The sequence below is a fragment of the Alligator mississippiensis genome, chromosome 1 (genome assembly GCF_030867095.1).
Source record: "Alligator mississippiensis isolate rAllMis1 chromosome 1, rAllMis1, whole genome shotgun sequence".
Taxonomy (NCBI): Eukaryota; Metazoa; Chordata; order Crocodylia; family Alligatoridae; genus Alligator; species Alligator mississippiensis.
This window is the reverse complement of record NC_081824.1, coordinates 31,701,087-31,721,634: the sequence shown is the minus strand read 5'-3', so window position 1 is coordinate 31,721,634 and position 20,548 is coordinate 31,701,087. Positions and strand designations below refer to the sequence as shown.

General features: G+C 45.8%; 1 protein-coding gene and 1 long non-coding RNA gene across 4 annotated transcripts in view; one reads left to right on the top strand and one right to left on the bottom strand.

Moving 5' to 3' along the window:
• The window catches only part of MBOAT2 (membrane bound O-acyltransferase domain containing 2), a 229,023-nt gene that overhangs the window by 165,190 nt on the left and 43,285 nt on the right, over positions 1–20,548 (bottom strand). For both annotated transcript variants that reach the window (XM_059729762.1, XM_059729765.1), the window contains one exon: positions 16,138–16,215. In XM_059729762.1, the coding sequence (XP_059585745.1) occupies positions 16,138–16,215 (78 nt within the window). The remainder of the gene's footprint in view (positions 1–16,137; positions 16,216–20,548) is intronic.
• The window catches only part of LOC109284388 (uncharacterized), a 35,847-nt gene continuing 30,663 nt past the window's right edge, over positions 15,365–20,548 (top strand). For both annotated transcript variants that reach the window (XR_002091834.2, XR_002091833.2), the window contains exon 1: positions 15,365–15,618. This is a non-coding gene — a long non-coding RNA (uncharacterized LOC109284388). The remainder of the gene's footprint in view (positions 15,619–20,548) is intronic.

Below are 20,548 nucleotides of genomic sequence, written 5' to 3'. Positions count from 1 at the left end.
CTGCAACACACACATATACACTACTACCCTGCAGTGCAGAGAACAGCTAAATGTGTGGTATGTGGTGCCATAGGCATGGCTGTAGCACCACATACCACAATGAGCCACACTTGTCTGGATGCGGCCATTGTGGCTGTTTTGAGTTCTTTCCAAAAAGCAGTATCACTCTATTACTTTTCCATAGTGAAAAATAATTGAAAGCTAAGAGCTGACACCAACGGGAGTTTTGAGTCCAAAAAAGACTGAGAATCACTAGTTTAAAGTTTAATGTGAAAAACAGGTTTCTTCCAAGAAGAAGCCAAACCAAGTGGATCAATGTTAAAGATATAAGCAAAGGTTTTATCCATTTGTGACTTGAGAAGTGCTCCTGTACCTGTCCCTAGTCCCTCTGAGCTTAATGCCAAAACTCCCGCTGACTTTAGTAAAGCAAGCTTGAACCCAGAAAGTTTGACTGCTGATAAACTCTTGTTTCCCTACAGGTACAGGCAGCTTATTTACCGACTGTAAAATGAGCAAATATGGAAAAAATAGTTACTTACAAACCTTGGGGGGAGAAAAGTTCTCTGATTACGTCACCTGTGCAAAAAACACTTTTGTAGCTCTTTTCCAGCAGTGACTAAAGGCTTCTCTTTTATAAAGAAGCACTTGAGGGGAGGCAGAGTGGCGACATGTGCTATGAAGTATTAGTACAGCCATCCAATAAAACAGAAGAGTTTTAAAGGCACAGGAAAATACAATATTACCTTGCTGAGCCACTTATACTTTTACCACTTCTAAATGAGTTTGGTATTCATTTTCCTTATAAAAGGATACCCGTTTCAAGCCTCACTCATCCATGCAAGGGCCACCAACAATCCCCATCAGTACAGTTATCAACCCAAAAATTAGGCTGTACTCCAGTTTCTCTCAAAAACGCTATTCAGCTTTTCACTTAAATATAGCAAAGCATAAAACTGTAAGATTAATCTTAATTAGATACTCAAAGTTCTCACCTAATGTAGCTTATATGAATTAACAACATCTAACAAGCTTCTATCAGATATAAAATGGTACTCAAGGTTTTCTCCTTCTTAATAAATACAATTCTTACTATGGTATCTGAAGCCCTAGAATCCAGACTGCACAACACTGTCAAGGAAGCCCAAAAGAGATCAGATGATCATATGGGATCACTATCATGCCAGGAAGCATAGTAAGAGGTTGATAATGTTGTACTTAACACTATTTAAACTTTGGATACTGAGGAAAGCAGAGAGAGGCACTATGCTCTGGGACAATTTGAAAATACGTTCTAGTAAGAACAAACAATTCAAGCATATGCTTCAGAGTTATTAGAAATGTTTACCTCTAACAAAAAGCCTAAACAAGACCCCTTAAATCTTGCAGATGCTGTTCCTAATTACTTTACAGAATAACAAAGCTCAGAGTACAAAGCAACACTGACTATGCTGGGGAAGACCAGCTCCAGGAGCAGCTTTCCCCATGCACACTGGTGTTAGAAGCAGTATAAAGTTATGTACAGATGTTCAAGTTTCTATCAGGAAAATCACTATTCTCTAATAGAAAACAAAAGCAAGCAGACCTTTAAGTTGTGTCCTGGAGCAGAAGTGGCCACTCTGGGGGAAAAAAATAACCTTGAAAAAACAGGGTAAATTACTCCCAGATTGAGACTGAACCTCTGCACATTTTCCCCTGGCTTAACTCCTCCTGGGGACTAGGAATAGTGAAACTAGAGAAAAGGCACCCATGCCTTCCCAAGTCTGGGGTCACTAGTCTGAAGAAGGCATGGGGAAGGGCAGCTTTTTTCCCCACACCCATAGATGGGAGGACAGAAGCAGCCCCAGCTACTTCCCACACCTGAGTTCCTTGCTCATTTCCCCTTGCCAGTAAGGCTGTGCGAAGCTTTGGTTCATGATTCAATTCAGAGAAAATTCGGTTCAATTCGGAGGTCAAATCTCCAAATCAAATCGCTTGAAGCTTAAAACTTTCCAAATTGATTCAGAGCCTCCGGACTGATTTGGAAAAGATCCAGAAGAGATTCAGCAATTCACAGATTCAGAAGGCGGTCTTTATGGGGAAACAGAAACTTAGAAGAAGAAGGGGAAGCGGGGGGGTGCGGGGCAGGGGGGAAGGACTGATATCTCTAGCTGGCCAGTGAGTGCCATTTCTCTCTGACTGTGCTTCCAAGCATAATGTCTGGGGGGAGAGACCTAGAAACAGCATAAACGCCTCTGTCTACAGGCTTGCAGTGCCTTTTGTGAGCCGGTTCTGAGTGAGCAACAGTGTCAGAAAGGGACTGAACTGCCTGGCTTGCTTCCTAGTTAGTCAGTTGCCTGCTCCTTTTTGTTCTTAGAAAGAATTGGATAGGATATAGTTTAACTCTTTACTTAATACTTATCCAATTCATTTCTTTCAATGTATATTTGTTCTCTTTTCTTTTTTTTTTTTGCAATCCTTTAAAAAAAGAAAGCTCAGTGTTTTCCCTAGCAGTGTGATCCATCACTGTGCAGGGAAGCACATATTGCACACACATTCACATACACATAGAAGAAGAAAAATCAGATATTCATAGAAAATATTGTATAGTTATTGTATTAGTTATAGGTAGTTTTAATAGTTTACATACAGACTAGAGACAACACAGAAGAACAAAAGAATGTCAGCTAGCCACACATTCAGATTCAGACCAGATCAAAGAACACAACACGCCATATACATATTACCACAGCCAACAAATCACACAGCACTCACGGACAAAAGAACTTGTCACTGACAGCCCTCCACACATTCGGATTCAGAACAAGACCAGATCAAAGAAGAACACAACACACACACACCTTTTCCAGCACAGGAAACATTAATATGAAGCGTCCTGGAAAGGCAGGTGCCAGGTCTTCTGGCAGGGGAGGGAGAGGGGGTAGAGGGAGACCTTTCATTGCAGAGCCACTGGCGGGAATATTCAAATGCTCGTGGTGCACGGGCCAAGTCCCGGAGGACTGGAAAAGGGCTAACGTGGTCCCCATTTTCAAAAAGGGGAGGAAGGAGGACCCGGGCAACTATAGGCCGGTCAGTCTCACCTCCATCCTTGGTAAAGTCTTTGAAAAAATTATCAAGGCTCACATTTGTGAGAGCCCGGCAGGGCAAATTATGCTGAGGGGAAACCAGCATGGGTTTGTGGCGGGCAGATCGTGCCTGACCAACCTAGTCTCTTTCTATGACCAGGTTACGAAACGCCTGGACACAGGAGGAGGGGTGGATGTCGTATACTTAGACTTCAGGAAGGCCTTCGATACGGTATCCCACCCCATACTGGTGAACAAGTTAAGAGGCTGTGATGTGGATGACTGCACAGTCCGGTGGGTGGCAAATTGGCTAGAGGGTTGCACCCAAAGAGTCGTGGTGGATGGGTCGGTCTCGACCTGGAAGGGTGTGGGCAGTGGGGTCCCGCAGGGTTCGGTCCTTGGACCAATACTCTTTAATGTCTTCATCGGCGACTTGGACGAGGGAGTGAAATGTACTCTGTCCAAGTTTGCAGACGACACAAAGCTATGGGGAGAAGTGGACACGCTGGAGGGCAGGGAACAGCTGCAGGCAGACCTGGACAGGTTGCACAAGTGGGCAGAAAACAACAGGATGCAGTTCAACAAGGAGAAATGCAAAGTGCTGCACCTAGGGAGGAAAAATGTCCAGCACACCTACGGCCTAGGGAATGACCTGCTGGGTGGCACAGAGGTGGAAAGGGATCTTGGAGTCCTAGTGGACTCCAAGATGAGCATGAGCCGGCAGTGTGACGAAGCCATCAGAAAAGCCAATGGCACTTTATCGTGCATCAGCAGATGCATGACAAATAGGTCCAGGGAGGTGATACTTCCCCTCTATAGGGCGCTGGTCAGACCGCAGTTGGAGTACTGCGTGCAATTCTGGGCGCCACACTTCAAGAAGGATGAGGATAACCTGGAGAGGGTACAGAGAAGGGCCACTCGTATGGTCAAGGGCCTGCAGACCAAGCCCTACGAGGAGAGACTAGAGAAACTGGACCTTTTCAGCCTCTGCAAGAGAAGGTTGAGAGGCGACCTTGTGGCTGCCTATAAGTTCATCACGGGGGCACAGAAGGGAATTGGTGAGGATTTATTCACCAAGGCGCCCCCGGGGGTTACAAGAAACAATGGCCACAAGCTAGCAGAGAGCAGATTTAGACTGGACATTAGGAAGAACTTCTTCACAGTTCGAGTGGCCAAGGTCTGGAACGGGCTCCCAAGGGAGGTGGTGCTCTCCCCTACCCTGGGGGTCTTCAAGAGGAGGTTAGACGAGTATCTAGCTGGGGTCATCTAGACCCAGCACTCTTTCCTGCTTATGCAGGGGGTCGGACTTGATGATCTATTGAGGTCCCTTCCGACCCTAACATCTATGAATCTATGAATCTAGAGCTGCAAGTTCCCCCACAAACAGATGCATCCTCTTCCCAAGCAGCAATGAGGCTTCTGCCACCAGTGGAAGCAAGGAGGTTGGAGCAGTACCTGAGGTCCCTGCACCACCTCCAACTCCAGAAATAGGCACCAGCAGCAGAATCACCATCTCCTCCACCTCAATGTCATCTCCCAGAGTGAGCCTCCCACTGCCAGAGGAGGAGCTGGAGCTGGAACCAGGGGACCTGAGAGCCCTGGCTCAAGCAATCCTGGGGACCAAGGAGGAAATCAGAGTTTGTGCTCCACACTCAAAGATAACCTAGACCCAGGTCTCCCTTCTCCAGAAAGCAGCACCTCGAAGGAGGCTGAGGTTGTGGAGGCTCAGGCAAGTGGCTCAGCTGAGGCAGCTCCTCCTGCTGTTGTGCCTCAGCCTGCTGAGGAGAGGGATAAGGCAGCATCCCCACCCTCAACCCAGAAGCACGCGAGTAACGTAATGTGGGAGCATTTTGAGTTGGCAGATGATCCCAGGTTTGCCATCTTCCAGCACTGCCAAAGGCAGATCAGCCGGGGCAAGGAGGTAAAACACTTCACCCACCACAGCGATGCTGCTGCATCTCAGGAGGCACCACCCCCACTTGCTCTTCTTCCTGCTCAGCTTGGCACCAGTGAAAGCATGCCCAAAGAGAAGTCCCCCACTCGCTCCAAAGCCCCCATCCCCACAAAACAGAGGCAGGGTACCCTGGAGCATTAAGGGAAAGCTGCAGAGAGAATGCAGTGCATTCCCAAGGCAAGCGAGATCACCCAGACCATTACGGACATGCTTGCTCTAGATAGCCAGCCCTTCTCCCTAGTTGAGTGGCCAGGGTTCAGGCAGCTCGTGGCGCTTGTGGCCCCATCTTACCAAGTGCCCACATGTACAACTTCAGCAGGACAGTGGTGCCCTCTCTGTATCAAGCATACAGAGAGTACTTGAGGGAGGAGCTGCGCAAGGTAGAGCCGCAGGTAGCCTTGCACTTCACCTCAGACATCTGGAGCAGCCGGGGTGGAGATCACGCCTACCTCTCCCTCACAGGGCACTGGTGCGATCCGTCAGGCCGTTGGTGGCCTCTCCTCCAAGCCGAGGTGCTGGATGAGTCCCACACAGCAAGGAAGATCATGGGGGCCACGAACCGCATGGTGCAGCAGTGGCTTGTTGGGCAGGCCAAGCTCACCCATGGATCACCAACAGGGCCAATATGGTCAAGGCTGTCTGTAATGCCAACTTTGTTGGCATCCACTGTGTAGCATACAGGCTGCACCTCAGTTAGGGATGCCTTGGAGGGGGACAGGGCTGCTGGTGATGACACCGCCACCACTACCTCTACCAACTGATTTACAATCAAGCCAGCTGATTTCAAAATGCAGGAAGGTGGTGGGCTACTTCCACTGCAGTATCAAGGAGGGCAAGATGCGGCAGGAGAAATAAGCAGAGCTAAACATCCCACAGCACAAAATCATGCAGCATGTGGAGACTTGGTGGAACTCCACATACCTGATGCTCGAAAGGCTGGTGGAGCAACAGAAGGCCATCCATGAGACCTGGAGGGATGTGGGCAGTGGGGTCTCCCAGGGCTCAGTCCTCGGACCCGCACAGTTCAGCATGTTTATCAATAACTTGGACGAGGGGGTAAAAAGCAACCTGTTCAAATTTGCTGACAACACTAAGATGTGGGCACATTAGAAGAGAGGAATAGGCTGCAATCAGACCTAGACAGGTTACAGGGGTGGTTGGATGAGAACAGGATGGGTTTCAACACTGACAAGTGCAAGGTGCTGCACCTGGGGAGGAAGGACCAGCAGCATACCTACAGGCTGGGGAACTCCCTTCTCATCAGAGCAGAGGCAGAAAAGGAACTTGGAGTCATTATTGATGCCAAAATGAACATGGGCCGACAGTGTGGGGACGTGGTCAGGAAGGCTAACCGCACCTTGTCATGTATTCACAGATGCATCTCAAGCAGGTCCAAGGAGGTGATCCTCCCCCTCTATGCGACACTCGTCAGGCCACGGTTGGAGTACTGCGTTCAGTTCTGGGCACCGCACTTCAGGAGGGATGTGGACAACTTGGAGAGGGTCCAGATGAGGGCCACTCGCATGATCGGGGCCAGCAGGGCAGGCCCTACGAGGAGAGGCTAAGGGACTTGAACCTGTTCAGCCTCCACAAGAGAAGGCTGAGGGGGGATCTAGTGGCCTGTTACAAACTAGTCAGATGGGACCAGCAGGCATTGGGGGAGTCCCTGTTTCCCCCGAGCACTACCAGAAGTGACTAGAAATAACGGTCACAAGCTGGCAGAGGGTAGATTCAGACTAGACATCGGGAGGCACTATTTCACTGTCAGGGCGGCTAGGATCTGTAACCAACTTCCAAGCAAAGTGGTGCTGGCCCCTACCCTGGGGGTCTTTAACAGGAGGTTAGATAAACATCTTGCTGGGGTCATTTGACCCCAGTACTTTTTCCTTCCGTGGCAGGGGGTCGGACTTGATGATCTGCTCAGGTCCCTTCTGACCCTACTAACTATGAAACCCCAGGAGGACTGTAGCCGACGGTGGAGAGCAGAAGCATAAACCCCTGCATAAATGTAAGCTGGCGTGCTGCCTTCCTTAATCACATTGCTTTTGGTGGCAGTTATTGCCCACGGACAGGGCTGTTCATATTTTTTTTTGTTACTGAATAACTCCGGTGGTTTGGGCACAGCTACTGGGGAAGGAGGTGGCCTCATTGGAACCCCAATGCAGCATGGGGACCCGGTGCCAATGTGGGTGCAGGATTTGGGATGCACTGACCCTGGTGCCAGAGAAGGCGCAGTATTCAGGGTACATAGGCCCCAGCACCAGTGTGGGCACAGGATTTTAGGGTGTACAGACCCCGGTGCCTGAGGGCGCGATCCTAATAGGCCAGGGTGTTCTGGTGCACCCGAGGTGCGTTTTTTTTTGGGACTGGGACAGCGTAGGTTCGAGGCCGTTCCCCGGCCTTGAACTTGCGACCCACCCCCGGCTGTAGGGCCAGTGGCCGGGCCTCTGGGCCAGGGAGGCTGGACTCTGAACTGGAGCAGAAAGGAAGGTCACAAGCCTCAAGACAAGAGAGAAAAAAAGAAAGGCTAGAGCCTTGGAGTCGAACCCTGTTTGGTGGTTTTAGACAGGGAGGCCTACCTAGAGAAAGGCAGGGGTCAAGGCCTGTGGTGGCAGAAGGCCCCAACATACGAAATGTAAAAGGCAGTCTCCTGCTTACAAGAACATCAGTATGCTAATTTTCCATCAAGACATGGCCGGCAAGTAAAGTACGGGACACAAGAAACCATAAAGGGGACTCCAAGGGCACCCCACATACAGTGTGGATAACAGGGAAGATGGCGCTAGGGAAGGCAACCTGTTACAAGGCGCCATAATCTCCAGCTAACGCATACATGCACACCGTCCTGGCTGGGGAAAGCCCAGACTTGTCATGTCTTTGACAGGCCTGAGGCTTGCTGATGGCAGTGCAGTTGTGAAGCTCCCGGTGAGTACAGTTTAACTGCCTGGGATTCATAGATGCTAGGATCAGAAGGGACCTCAGCAGATCATTGAGTCGGACCCCCTGCCTGGGCAGGAAAGTGTGCTGGAGTCAGATGACCCCAGCCACATGCCTATCCAGCCTTCTCTTAAAGACCCCCAAGGTAGGGGAGAGCAGTTCAGGAGAACTGCCTTCATGGACACTGATGCATGGTATCTCCCCTGCCAGGTTAAGAACAGGCACTAGGCTTGATCTGGGCCAAAAGGAAAAAGGGCGATGTACTACTACAAGTGTCACATTAAACCTCGTCGGGCTCTGCCGAGCTGCATCCCCATGCTGCCAGGCACTGGTTAGCAGAGGGTGATGTGGGAGGGAGGGGACAAAAGAGCTAAGACTCTCCTCTCCTCTCAGACTTCAAAGAAGAGCAGCCCCACGAGCTCCGGGGTGGCACAGCCCCACAGGATGCCAGCTTTGCGTTGAAAAACCCTTTGTCAGGCTGAGGAAGTACCTGTAGTTGGTGCGTCTCCTGGTCCTGGATGGAAGGAATAGTAGAGAAGCCAGAGGCTGGCCTGGCACACAATGCAGGCAAGAAAGCCAGTCAGTAAAATGGAAATGGAGATGTCAGAGGGTGAGGGACAGGCCTGGTGGTGGGAAAGTAAAAGTGCAGAGGTGCCTGGAGACTCAGATGTCCAGCAGGTTGCAGTGTGTCAGAATTCCACTGTGTATATTGAGTCCATGAGTTTCTGTACCTACCACCTAGGGGGCTGATGAAATAAAGTTCATAATCCTGGCTGTGAAAAGTGGTTTGTGATTTGTTCCCTTCTCAGGATGAGGCCTGAGAGACTGGAGGCAGAGTGGGTTTTTTGGGTGAGGAATGTGCCCCCACAGGTAGTTGGGTATTGTTCTTTTTGATAGATTCTGGTGTGCAGTTTGTGGGGGTACTGGAGATCATTGGCAGGTTTTGTGTTTTGAGCTGCAGGAAGTTGGCTTCAGTTCTGATGATGAGGTTAGGTGCTTGTTTGAATATACAAACCACTTTTCAGAGCTGAGCCTATAAACTGCACTTCTTCAGCCTCTTAAGTAGTAGGTGCAGAAACTCGTGGACTCAATATACACAGTGGAATTCTGGCACACTGTGGCCTGCCGGACATCTGACTCCCCAGGTACCTCTGCACTTTTACCTGTGCTGCTACATCCTGCTTTCCCACTCTGCTTCCCGCCAGGCCTGTCCCTCACCTCCTGATGCCTCCATTTCCATTTTCACTGGGCTTAGGAAAAGCCTCCAAGCCTGCCTCCCAACCCCTCCAGCTTCTTTTTACCCCTTACCCCTACTGCTCAGCTGAACAGCAGGGGCAGCACCTTAGAAATTCGAGGGGCCAAAAACCTGGCATGCAGAAGCTCTCCCCAAGCCTGGCTCCCAGCTCCATCAGTTTCCCCTCCGTGACCCAGAACCAAAAGGGATGAAGCAGGCTGCTGTGCCCCTATGGCAAGGCTCCCCCAGAGACTTGCCATGGCAGCTAAGTGCTCCCTCCCTGTCCCTGCCCTCCTCCGAAATCAGCCCAGGAGTGGGCTCATTCTCTCGCAGGGAAGAATCATGAGGGTTCTCACCACAGGAGAATGCCCCCCACCCTCCTGTCAATAATCAACTGACTGGGGCAGGGGGAGGAGATCATTTCCCAGGGCTAGAACCCTCTTAGGACTGCCTGTGCCAACAGCTGCTTGACTGCCCACCCCCTTCCAAGGCACAGGAGAAGACAGGCTGTCAATTAATGGGCTTCACTAAAGGTAAGGGTGACCCAGCAAGCAGCCTTCTAGTGCCCCAATGGCCAGAAAGCCAGCCTTTTGAAGCTCTCCAGCCATCAAGCTAGAGGAACACCTGCACAGTCCAGCAACTGGACTATTTTTCTATGAGAAGAAATTTCTGCCAGTAGAAATAAATACCTGTATGTAATCTAGTAGTTACCCCAATAGTAAAGCATCAAAAGAAAATTAAAATCTCACGTTTGGGTTTTATTTACAAAAGCTATATTGATGCATTTTGTCATTATACCTTCTCAACTCCTTAAACTAATATAATAATATACCTAAGATGTTTAAATACCTAGGAGTGCCAAACTTCAAAGTTGTGGCTCTGCTGAAAGAAATATTTTGTAGTCTCTCCAAGGAAAAGAATTCAATCTCCAGTGACCACTGTACACAAAATGACTTTCTGTATTTATAAAATGCTCCTGGATTTTGAACAGCACCGCTAGTAATGGACCATGGTCACATCCTTGGATTAAGTTTTCACTCTTGCCCTGCTGAAGCGATGTTCAAATACCAATTTAAATTTCCAGTTATTTACTACAAACTTATTCTCTTTAGGATTTACTATAGGTGAAGTCTGTTATAAACAAAACATTAAAATGAAATATGAAATGCACCTTTTTTGTCCTTTTTCCATGAGCTCCGAAAGAGAGGAGGATTTTACATGCAGGAGGTCCTAAGACTGTATAATGTTATCTAAATGGCAGCTAAATCTGCAGTTATACAGGAGATCAAGACTAGCAATCAAATCTGAACCTCACCCTACTCCACACAAGCAGCTGGGAATGTTACAGGGTATACAAGCTCAGCCCACAGAAGTAGGGAAATTGTGTAGCATGAAACAAGCAGTTGCTTCAGGTAGTTAGGATATCATCGATGGGCCAAGGAAAAATTCCCATCCTGTCCTTTTGGCCTCACATTTCATAGCTAACCAGAAAGGAGGGAGGGTAGAAGAGCAAGGCAACCCAGGCCTCAAACAGGCACACAGAGGACACCTTCACAAAGTGGTAAAAGGATACTGAAGTGAGAGGCTTGTAAGGAGTGCCACATAATAGAGTCTCACTCACTGAACCTAGATGGGTTCTGTTGACTGCAACTCACAACTAGAGAAGTTAATCTGCATTTGCATGTGCTCACACACACAAAGGAAACTTGAATTTCAAGATTACAGAACAAAAAGTACATTCCTGATGACAATCTAGGGAAGTCTAGGTAGTTGCATCACACTTCATTTGAAACAAACACTGAAAAGTTCAGAATCTTGCCTGATATGCTCCAAAATTTGAAAATTGCAATACCAACCTAAATCAGTCTACTAGTTGGATGCTACAGAAACAACTGAGTCCCCTGTTAAGAATAACATTCTTGGTAAATCCAGAAAATATTTCTTCTGCAGATTATATAAAGTTACTTAGTATTTTGGTTTAAAGAAATCTTGACAGTTAAAGTTATATCTAGGGCAATTACATTATTGTAAAGGAAATCTGGGACAGGGACACCAGCATGCATGCACGCACATGTACCCCCCCCTCCCCCCAGACTCCCCACACATGCATGTGCACACACCCTTCCCCCCACCCCCTTCTTATGCACAGGCATATGCACACACACACACCCCCAACCCCAAAGCTCCCAGGAACCCTGATGGTGGAGCCAAGGAGACCAGCGGTCAGGCTCCATCCCCTGTGCGCAGAAGCTGAACCTGGCTGGGAGCAGCCCCCCTCTCTTGCCGGTGGCAGCCTCCCAGAGCCACTACACATAGCCCAGGCATAAGCAGCAGCAGAGCATGAGGCTGCTTGCAGTGGGTGGCCATCCTGACGTACCCCACGCAGGTGTCCAAGCCCCAGGCCCAGTCCCTTCACCCTGCCCGTGCTGCCGATCCCACCCCTGGCAGGAGAAGCAGTGCCCACCCAGTCTGCCCCCACCCCCAGTTGCTGCTCAACAGGAGCCAGCCCAGGCACTGTGGATGGCAGCAGCATCTGCCTCCAGCAACTGAATCCAGGACTTTTACTTCAATTTAGACCAACCAGCCAGGACAGCCTATGAAATCCAAGACTATTCCAGCCAATTCAGGATATATGATCACTCTACTTATAACCCAAAACACAGAAATATTACATAGGCATGGTGTTTGTTAGAGAGGCAGTGCTGTCTAGTGGATACAGCATTGGGGAAAAACAAAAATTCTTTGCTGACCTTGTGCAAATTGCATGTTTCTCCTTCCATCTTTTGACAGTCTGATCTGTCTATTTAGTGAACCTCTTCAGGGCAGAGATAAGAGCTGGCCTCTTTTTATGATTTTTTGCTATAGTGCCTAGTACAACAGGAGCCTAAACTCAATTGGGGACTCTAGATTTGTGGAGTATTAATAAATGCATGCATTACTGATGTGTAGGATGGGATTGAGTGTACATTCAGCAAATCTGCAGATAATACTAAACTAGGGGGAGTTGCAGGCACTCTAGAGACTACAGAATTAGGATTCAGGAGGAACCTGGTAAACTGGAAAAATTGTTCAAAATTAATCAAATAAAATTCAATAAGGACAACTGCAAAGTTCTTCAATTAGGATAGAGCAGGAGTGGGCAAAACACAGCCTGCAGGCCAAATCCGGCCCACCAGGTCATTGCATCTGGCCCATGGGGCCCCTTAAAAAATTAAATAAATTAAAAATTAGTACTTACCTGCCCCTGGCTCCTGTCAAAGATGACAGGAAGCAGGGGCAGTAAGATCCAGGGGAAGCCAGGACCCTGGAACAGCGAGGCCCACCAAACCCTGGCCCCCCAGCTGGAAGCCCCTGCCTAACAGAGGCTTCTGGCCTGGGACCGTGGTACTGTTCATGCCTGCACCAGCACGGGAAATTCAGGTAAGAGCAGAGAGACAGGGAAGCAAGGGAGGACCACAGGTGATGGCTCTAGTCCTCAGGGCCAGGCCGGGCCGGGCACACAGCAAAGAGCGAGTGGGCGCACAAGAGCTAGCGATAGCCAGGATCCTTTCACTCAGACGTGCAAGCACGGGGTCGGGGCTGTGCACACTAGTCCCAGTCTGTACTGTGGGGTTGGGGTGGCGGGGCCGGGCTGGGAGTGACCAGGCGTGTTGGAGCCAGCAACAGCTGGGAAAGAACGCGGGGGTCACACCAGCAGGGTGGCAGGATTAAGAGCACAAAAGCAGCCACGGGCCCAATTCTGCTCCTGGCAGAGCCTCCCCACCTGTCCCAGGGCTGAGAGGTGAGATGCTGGTGGGCTACCAGGCCCCTGCATTGTAGGGGAGGGCTGGGCCTACCCACCAGGGCAGCAGCGCCCACCAGGGCCTCCTGTGGGGAGGGGTAGCTGGGCTGTTGCTGTCCCAAGCCTCAGGTGTGCAACCAAAAAATTCTGTGCCTCCTTCCCGGGCTTTCAGCACCCTATGCCGTGTCCTCGCCAGCTCATACCACCCCCCAGCAGCCCTGGACACTCCCCAGTGCTAGACAGGCCTTTCCGCACCAGCCCCCAGCCTCCTGGCAGTGGCAGGAGCCACTGCAGTTCAAAAGCAGCTGTGGAGCTTGGGGCAGCAAGGGCCTGGCTGCCCCCTGCCCCTATGGATGGCCTCGGGGGGCGGTGCTACCTCATGGGGGTGGGGGGGGAGAAGGCCTGAGCCTCCCCACACACCAGGGGCTCAGCGGTCCACCGGTAACTTGACCCCCTGGCCCCAGGATGGGCAATGAGGCTCCACCATGACCAGGATTGGGCCTGCAACTGCTTTTGAGTTCTGGGGGGTCTTGTGGTTGCCAGGAATCTGGGGGTTGTTCGGGAAGGGCCTGGCCAGCCCAGGGGGCAGTACGGGGAGGAACAGCCAAGGCCGCTGGGGGCAGCACAAGCTGGCAGGGACCCAGCACAGGGCGCCAGAAGCCCAGTAAGGCTCCCCCAAAGTTGGATCTGAGCAGATGCACCAGGGTGCTCAGGATCTGGGCTATTGCAGAGGTGGCGGGTGCCGACTAGCTCAGGGGGAAGCGCACAGGGGGCTCCCATGCACACCCCATATACCCTAAAACCTTTCCTGTAGACCCCACAGCCACACCCTCCTCCACACATCCCACAAATACAGCTCCCCACAAATCCTATACCCAGCTACCCATACCCCCCCGACACCCCTGCACACCCCACACATTATACAAGAGTAAGACTGCATTTTGAGTTATTATGCTATATATGAAGAAGTGATTGCATAAAACACACACAAATCAAGATAAAAATAATTTAATTTTGTCAATTAAATTAAAATATATTATTATGGGTATTTAATTTTTAGTACATAATTTGGGGTTTTTTCTAGTTCTAGGATAGCAAACCCTCTTCCCCAAAGCAGTACTTACAGGGGCAAGGGGAGGGACTTCTGTCAGCAAAAGTCAGAGGTTAGGGGCGGGACTTCCGATCCCTAGATGGCAATGAGGGGCCAGGGCTCCTGTCAAGAGGCGGAGCTACCCATGCAGCCTTCTACAGCTTGCCAGAACTCGGTAAATGGCTCTCCACTCCAAATAATTGCCCATCCCTGGGACAGAGTAACCACCTGCACAAGTACATGACTGGCTAGGCTGTAGTACTGCAGAAAAAAGATCTGGCCATTATAAATGAACTGCAAGCTGAATATAAACTAATACTGTGTTCTTGCTGCAAAAATCTGCCAATTGCATACTGGGCTGTATTAACAAGAGAAGTGACACTTCCACTCTGAGCACTAGCAAAGCCATACCCAGAGTACTGTCCAGTTTGGAGCACCACACTTCAAAACAAGATGCGAGCAAACTAGAAAGAGTTCAGCAGGGAGCAACAAAAAAGGTGACTGACAAGAAAAGGTTAGAAGAACTGGGATTCTTTAAATTTGGTGAAGAGAAGATGGGGGCAATACTGAAAGAGTGATTACAGAGGATGGTGGTTGATTAGCCTCCATAGGCATAGAAAGGACAAGAAATAAGTCTTAAATTGCAACAAAAGAAGCTTAGGTTGGATATTAGGAGGAACTTTCTAACTATGAGGGCAATTAAGTACTGGAACAGATTAGAGAAGCTGTACCATCTCCATCCTTGGAAGTGTTTGAAAGCAAATTAGACTTCAGTCCCTTTGAAATGTTTAGACAGAAATGAGCCTGCCTTGAGCCAGGAATCGGAATAGATGACCTCCTGAGGTCCCTTCCTGTCCTACTTTTCTATTATTCATTTTTTTTAAATTCTCTTATTTATTTTTAAAAGGAGGAAAAACGTGAATACTTATAGCTTTAGGGCATTATTATGTGAATATGTATTTACGCATTATTTAGTATTTCAAGCATTTAGATTAGTAAATGCAAAGTTAAAATAATCCCCTAAACATATACTCACAAACCTCCTAAGTGTTCCCATTTCTCTTCCCATTTTAAAAGGAGAAAAAACAAAAACTTTTGTATATGGATTGAACACTATTTACTTGTATAACACATGCACACTTTTTTCCCCAGAAAAAAAAGATGCATCTCAATTTTGGAGTGCTATTTTAAGTGGGGAGATTGATTTTTGTTTTTGCACTGGAACAGAAATGTAGAAGAACAGAAATATGGAGACACTGTGCTCTCATGGCTGCCAAAAATGGCTCTCAGTTTTCTCTGGCACAGCAAGAAGAATGGGCAAAGTCCAGTGTTAACCATCCATCTCACAACAGCTAATGAAGTGGTAGTAGCTATATTGGCTAGTCAGCCAAAAGCTGCTACGAATTCCTTATCAGCTGCGAGAGAGTTAACACTATAGCTTAAACCTGAAATCAGCAGTAGGGCTCGCTCAGAGCAAATGAGCTGATGTTTCTAATCAACTATGACTCTGGAAAAAAATAATCTGTTTTCCCCTATACATTCTGCTCTCCAAAAGTTAAGGTACGTGTTTTATTTGGGGGGGGGGGGGGGGGTGACATGCAAGAAAACATGGTGTTCTTTTCCATCATAGGATCTTTCTTTGGCATCCTTTATAGAAAACTATAAAGTTGTATTAATATGATTAATAATTTGTGAGAAATCTTTGACTATTTATGAGTAAACAATGGAGAACACATTAAGTGATACAATGAGAATTACAACATTTCCCCTTAGGGTTTGTTTCTGCAAACAATAGGATCAGCATGCTTTGGAGGGGGCGGGGCAGGAAGGGGGGGGGCGGAGAAGATCCAGACAGAACAAGACAGAAAACACGAGACAGAGAACAAGAAAACTTTTTTTGCCCTCTAGAAATACTTCAGTTCCACTGAGTATGGTTTATTTAAAAAGGTTAGAACATTTTAACGTTTACAGAAAGTGACATGCTATGCAGTTATAAGAAATATGAACATTTTAAAATAAGTGTTCAAATTTCATTAATTTAAAACCCTCCAGATTTTAAATAAGAATTCTAATACTCACTTGTGCATATTTTCCACTCCTATTATGATCATGATAAAGTAAGAAATTCCACTTTGTATAACAAAATGTAAGGCATACCTGGGGAGAGGGGGGGGAAAAAAAAAAAAGTATAAATAGTCACTTCCAGGCATTCATTTTCCATTAGCAAGAATCCAGTACTGGTGTATATTTTTTTTTAACTAAAATAAAGGTGGGCTTTTGTATGTACTTAAAGGTTACTTCTAAAATTCCTTTTTGGTTAAATAAATGAAAAGAATAATTGAATGTTTGCCCTTCATAATACCTGGGCATTTGATCAATCAAAAGTAATTGACTAGCCAAATAATGTCAAAACTAGTCTAGTATTTAAGTATTAATCTATCAGAACAGTAAAAAAACCAAAAGGCTACAAAACCTCCAACCACTTAGATACCTTACTGAATTATGTTTTAAACTCAAAATGAAACATAGTTAACTGATTTTTTTAATTATATTATAATACATATTTTATAATAGTATAATATATTATAATAAGTGATTTACTGTTTTAGCACCATAGATTAGTATTTACATTTGAATGTTACTGAATATTAAAGAGCTACAACAAAATTTAATTTAAAAAATAATTAAATGCAGGTAGACAATAGGTCAATTCACCAAAATCATTTCTCTTTGCAATGCCCTCTTTATAACCATCAATGCTTTATCTGTATCATGGTTATTAACAAATTCATCAGTACATCTATCTACTTCTTCATCTTGCATAATCAAATCTTCATCTGACATTTTTTTCTTCAGTCCAGAAACAAATACTTAACAATCACGAACTCTACAAAATAGTAGAGGTCTTCAATCTATTTCTGTTTTTTAAATAAAGGACTTAAATGAACCAATTCAGTTAAAGCAATAAAGAAAGAAGCAATGCCTGAATTATTCTACTATGTTATTTTCTGTTCAGCTTTTGTAAATGAACTTTGTTCAGTATTCTCAAATGTTTCTAAATGCCTGCAAACTCATTTCTGGCCTCAGACACAATGTAGAGCTATTATATTCCAGAAAAAGACTAAGCTACAGGTTGAAAGCTGTGAAATCAATTTTGAGATTTTTACATCCAAAATGCATCACAAGTGGCAGTACAGTTTACCTAGGACTACACAATACCCAGTTACACCTCCTTCAACAGCAGCTGATTGAAGTGAGTTGTTGCATGCCCTTCAAAATGTCTCCAAAAGTTCTGTACTTTGTGATGGTGCTACTAAGGCTGGAGCACATTAAAAATGCAAAGAAGGAAACAAATTTTGATCCAGAACAGTTTTTCCCTTTTTTGCTATTTACTTTTGGTAAATTCTCTCAGTACCTAGCAGTAGAATTCAAAGAAGCCTTTCACCACTGTATCTTACATGTGTCATACTCTGAAGTATTTAGTTTTAACAGCTGTTCCCTGTCCATTTTTTACTTAAAAACGCATGATTTTGCCTTTCACTAACTCTCCATAGTTTATTAATGTTTCACTTGTGTTAGAATTCACCAAATTATGAAGTAACTTGTGTATTTCAGCAGACCACTAACTCCAGAACTCTGTTGTTGCGGAAGAGTCCAAAAACAAACACACAAACACTTCTCTTAAGCACTCTGCCCACTTCCTCTCAGGACCTTAGCAGATTCATAGCCCATGTGCAAGGGGAGGGGGCACACAACCCCCTCCTCCCTGCAGTAAGTGCAATAGGTCTTTGCAAGTGAGACCTATGCCAGCTAAGGGCTCCCCCCATCTCCTGTGCTGCTGAATGGAGCTACTTGCAGTTGCAGCAAAAAGCCAGTAGGGGGCACCAGAACCAGCTCCAGGAGTATCCACCCCAGGTGGAAGGAAGGAGCAGGAAACTGCAAAAGTTTAAAAGAAACAGGGCAGGGGTTGCCTGACCCTAACTGGAGGGGAGAGTTACACCATGGCCAAGTGATGGGGAAGAATCCTTGCTCCTGCTGTTGACAGTCACCATGACACTATCAAAAAGGTAAGCCACCAACTCCATCAGGATGTTCTGACCTTGCTGGAATATCTGACTGGTCATTCCGCAGTCTAGCTTTTTAACACACACCTTTTCACCTCCACTTTTTTTTTTTTTTTTAATTGTGCATGATAGCATGTCAAAAAGTGTTGGCTTTTTGATGAAAGATACCGTATCTTTAAAAGGGACCCGTATGGTGATGTTGCAGAACACTAAAAAGCAAAGCTGGAGCTCTGCCAGCCCTAAAAACAAAAAGGAGTACATACTAGAAATCTTTACCAAGGTTGGGGTGTTGCTGTTGCCATTATGGTTCAGGAAATATGCAAGCAGCAAAGGGTTTTTGGGGACATCTTTTACTGAACCAACTATATAGGTGGAAGAGCTGCTAGATAAGCTTGAAGTGCCCTTCTTCAGTCTTTTTTCAGCTTAGTTTAGGCTGCACTTTCTTCTCCCCCATACCTGAAGAAAGGCACTTTGTGCCTTAAAGCTTGCCTAGCAACTCTCCCAACTACACAGTTGGTCCAGCAAAAGTTACCACCAAAAATCCTTCCTTCTAGAAACCTATAGATATTGTGAGACTTGTACATCACATATAAACAATACAGGGTACAACTGGAATTCATGTTTCACGGTTCACTTTTTGCAAGCAGGCAGAAGGTCATAGTGACAATGATACATATGCAGTGTTTGACAGAGAGTGCAAATGAGCACGCACATGCAAGAGCGCAAGCGCCAGAGAGAGAGAGAACCTTCCCAAACACATGCATCAAACCCCCATCCTGGAGTTCAGTCTCATTACCTACCAAGGTCAACACCTGCAATGGCATGACTACAAGATGCAGGTATGTGACAACTAGGAAGTAAAGTAAGATCATAAATTTGTTTCTTAAAAGGTGATCTAACAAGTATCAGCTGGTAAAAAGCAACAGACTATACTATTCATTCTCTTCAACCAAACCCTATATCATCTTTAAAAAAAGGAAAGAAATTCTCTTTCAAAAGACCAGCATGGCACTGATAACATTCTTCTCTCCTTCAATTCATATCCGTAACAATCTGGATAAGGGAAGTGGGTTTGGTCTTTTGTAAACAGATTCTCTTTCACTCTGGAATCACCTTAATCTAAACAGACCAAAAAGCACTCTTCTATGCAATAAAATGTCATTTTAATTTATTTGAAGAAAAAAAAAAAATTATCTCCCATAAATATAAAGCCTAAAAAGCAGCTACTGTTTCTATTCATTTTAAGCTCAATTTTAAATGGACAATTATAAGTATTTCTTATAAAATCTATCCTCATCCACCATCTTCAACCTCATTCAGCGAGAAGCTAATATCCATAATTCAGTACACTAATATCCATAATTCAGTACACTGAAATGGGGGGGGGGGGAAGAGACACAACACACGCGCAGAATTGAGAATGAAATAAATTTGTTTTACATAAAAAAAGTACAAAACATTTTTGAATAGTAGGTTCAGTTCACATGGATTTCTATGCCTCAGCTTTAGCTAGCCTTCTTACAGATAATAAAAATCTACAAAATAAAAAGAGAGCAACATATTATAATGAGACTGAACAAGAACACTAGAAGAGGTAAACAAAGAGCACTGAAAGGCAATATGTCAGTCACTCTCTTCATAACAGCCACACAGTGATGTAAGAGCACCAAGTATAGAAAAAAAAGTATTATTTATCCAAAGAAAAATAAAATTATGTCCCTGACTTCAGGGCAATGGAAAACATATTAAAACACCACAAGAGAAACTACAAGTTACTAGAATATTAGGTTTCATATTGGAACACTGTTGCAATGCTTTTAGAAAGAAAACAATTATACCATACATTTTTAAATGTATTGGCCTGTCCTTTCATTTGATGAAAATTAATATCTAAAGTAAAACATTATACTTAGGCTAACATTTTAAAGAAACGTTAGTAGTATGTTCTATTTTTTGTGAAGAAAAGTTTGAAAATGCTAGTTTTTTTTCTTCTAATTTAAAAAAAACTGCACTAAAAATCCATTATTTTAACGAAGTAAGCCTTATGGTGGAATTGTAATTCATACTGGCAAGTCAGCCTTTTGCCTTCAGCATTCAGAATGATGAATCCTGCTACACAACGCCTGCATGATAGTACTAGCAGCAGGACTGTGATGATTCACATGCAGTTCGTTTACAATAGCATTCAAATTAAAGAAAAAGAGAAATGTAAATATTTTAACTGTATGAGAGAGAGACTCCACAGCTTCAACAACATTTACATCCCAGGACACTATGCCCTTCCTTTCTACCCCAAATCACAATTCCAATGCATTAAGTGAAATTTTAAAAAGGTAGTGCACTTCAGTTTTGAGGTAGGCAAAATAACTGTATTGATTCGATTCTAAGACAAGTTTCCCCATGTCCCCCATTTAACATGGGGGGGC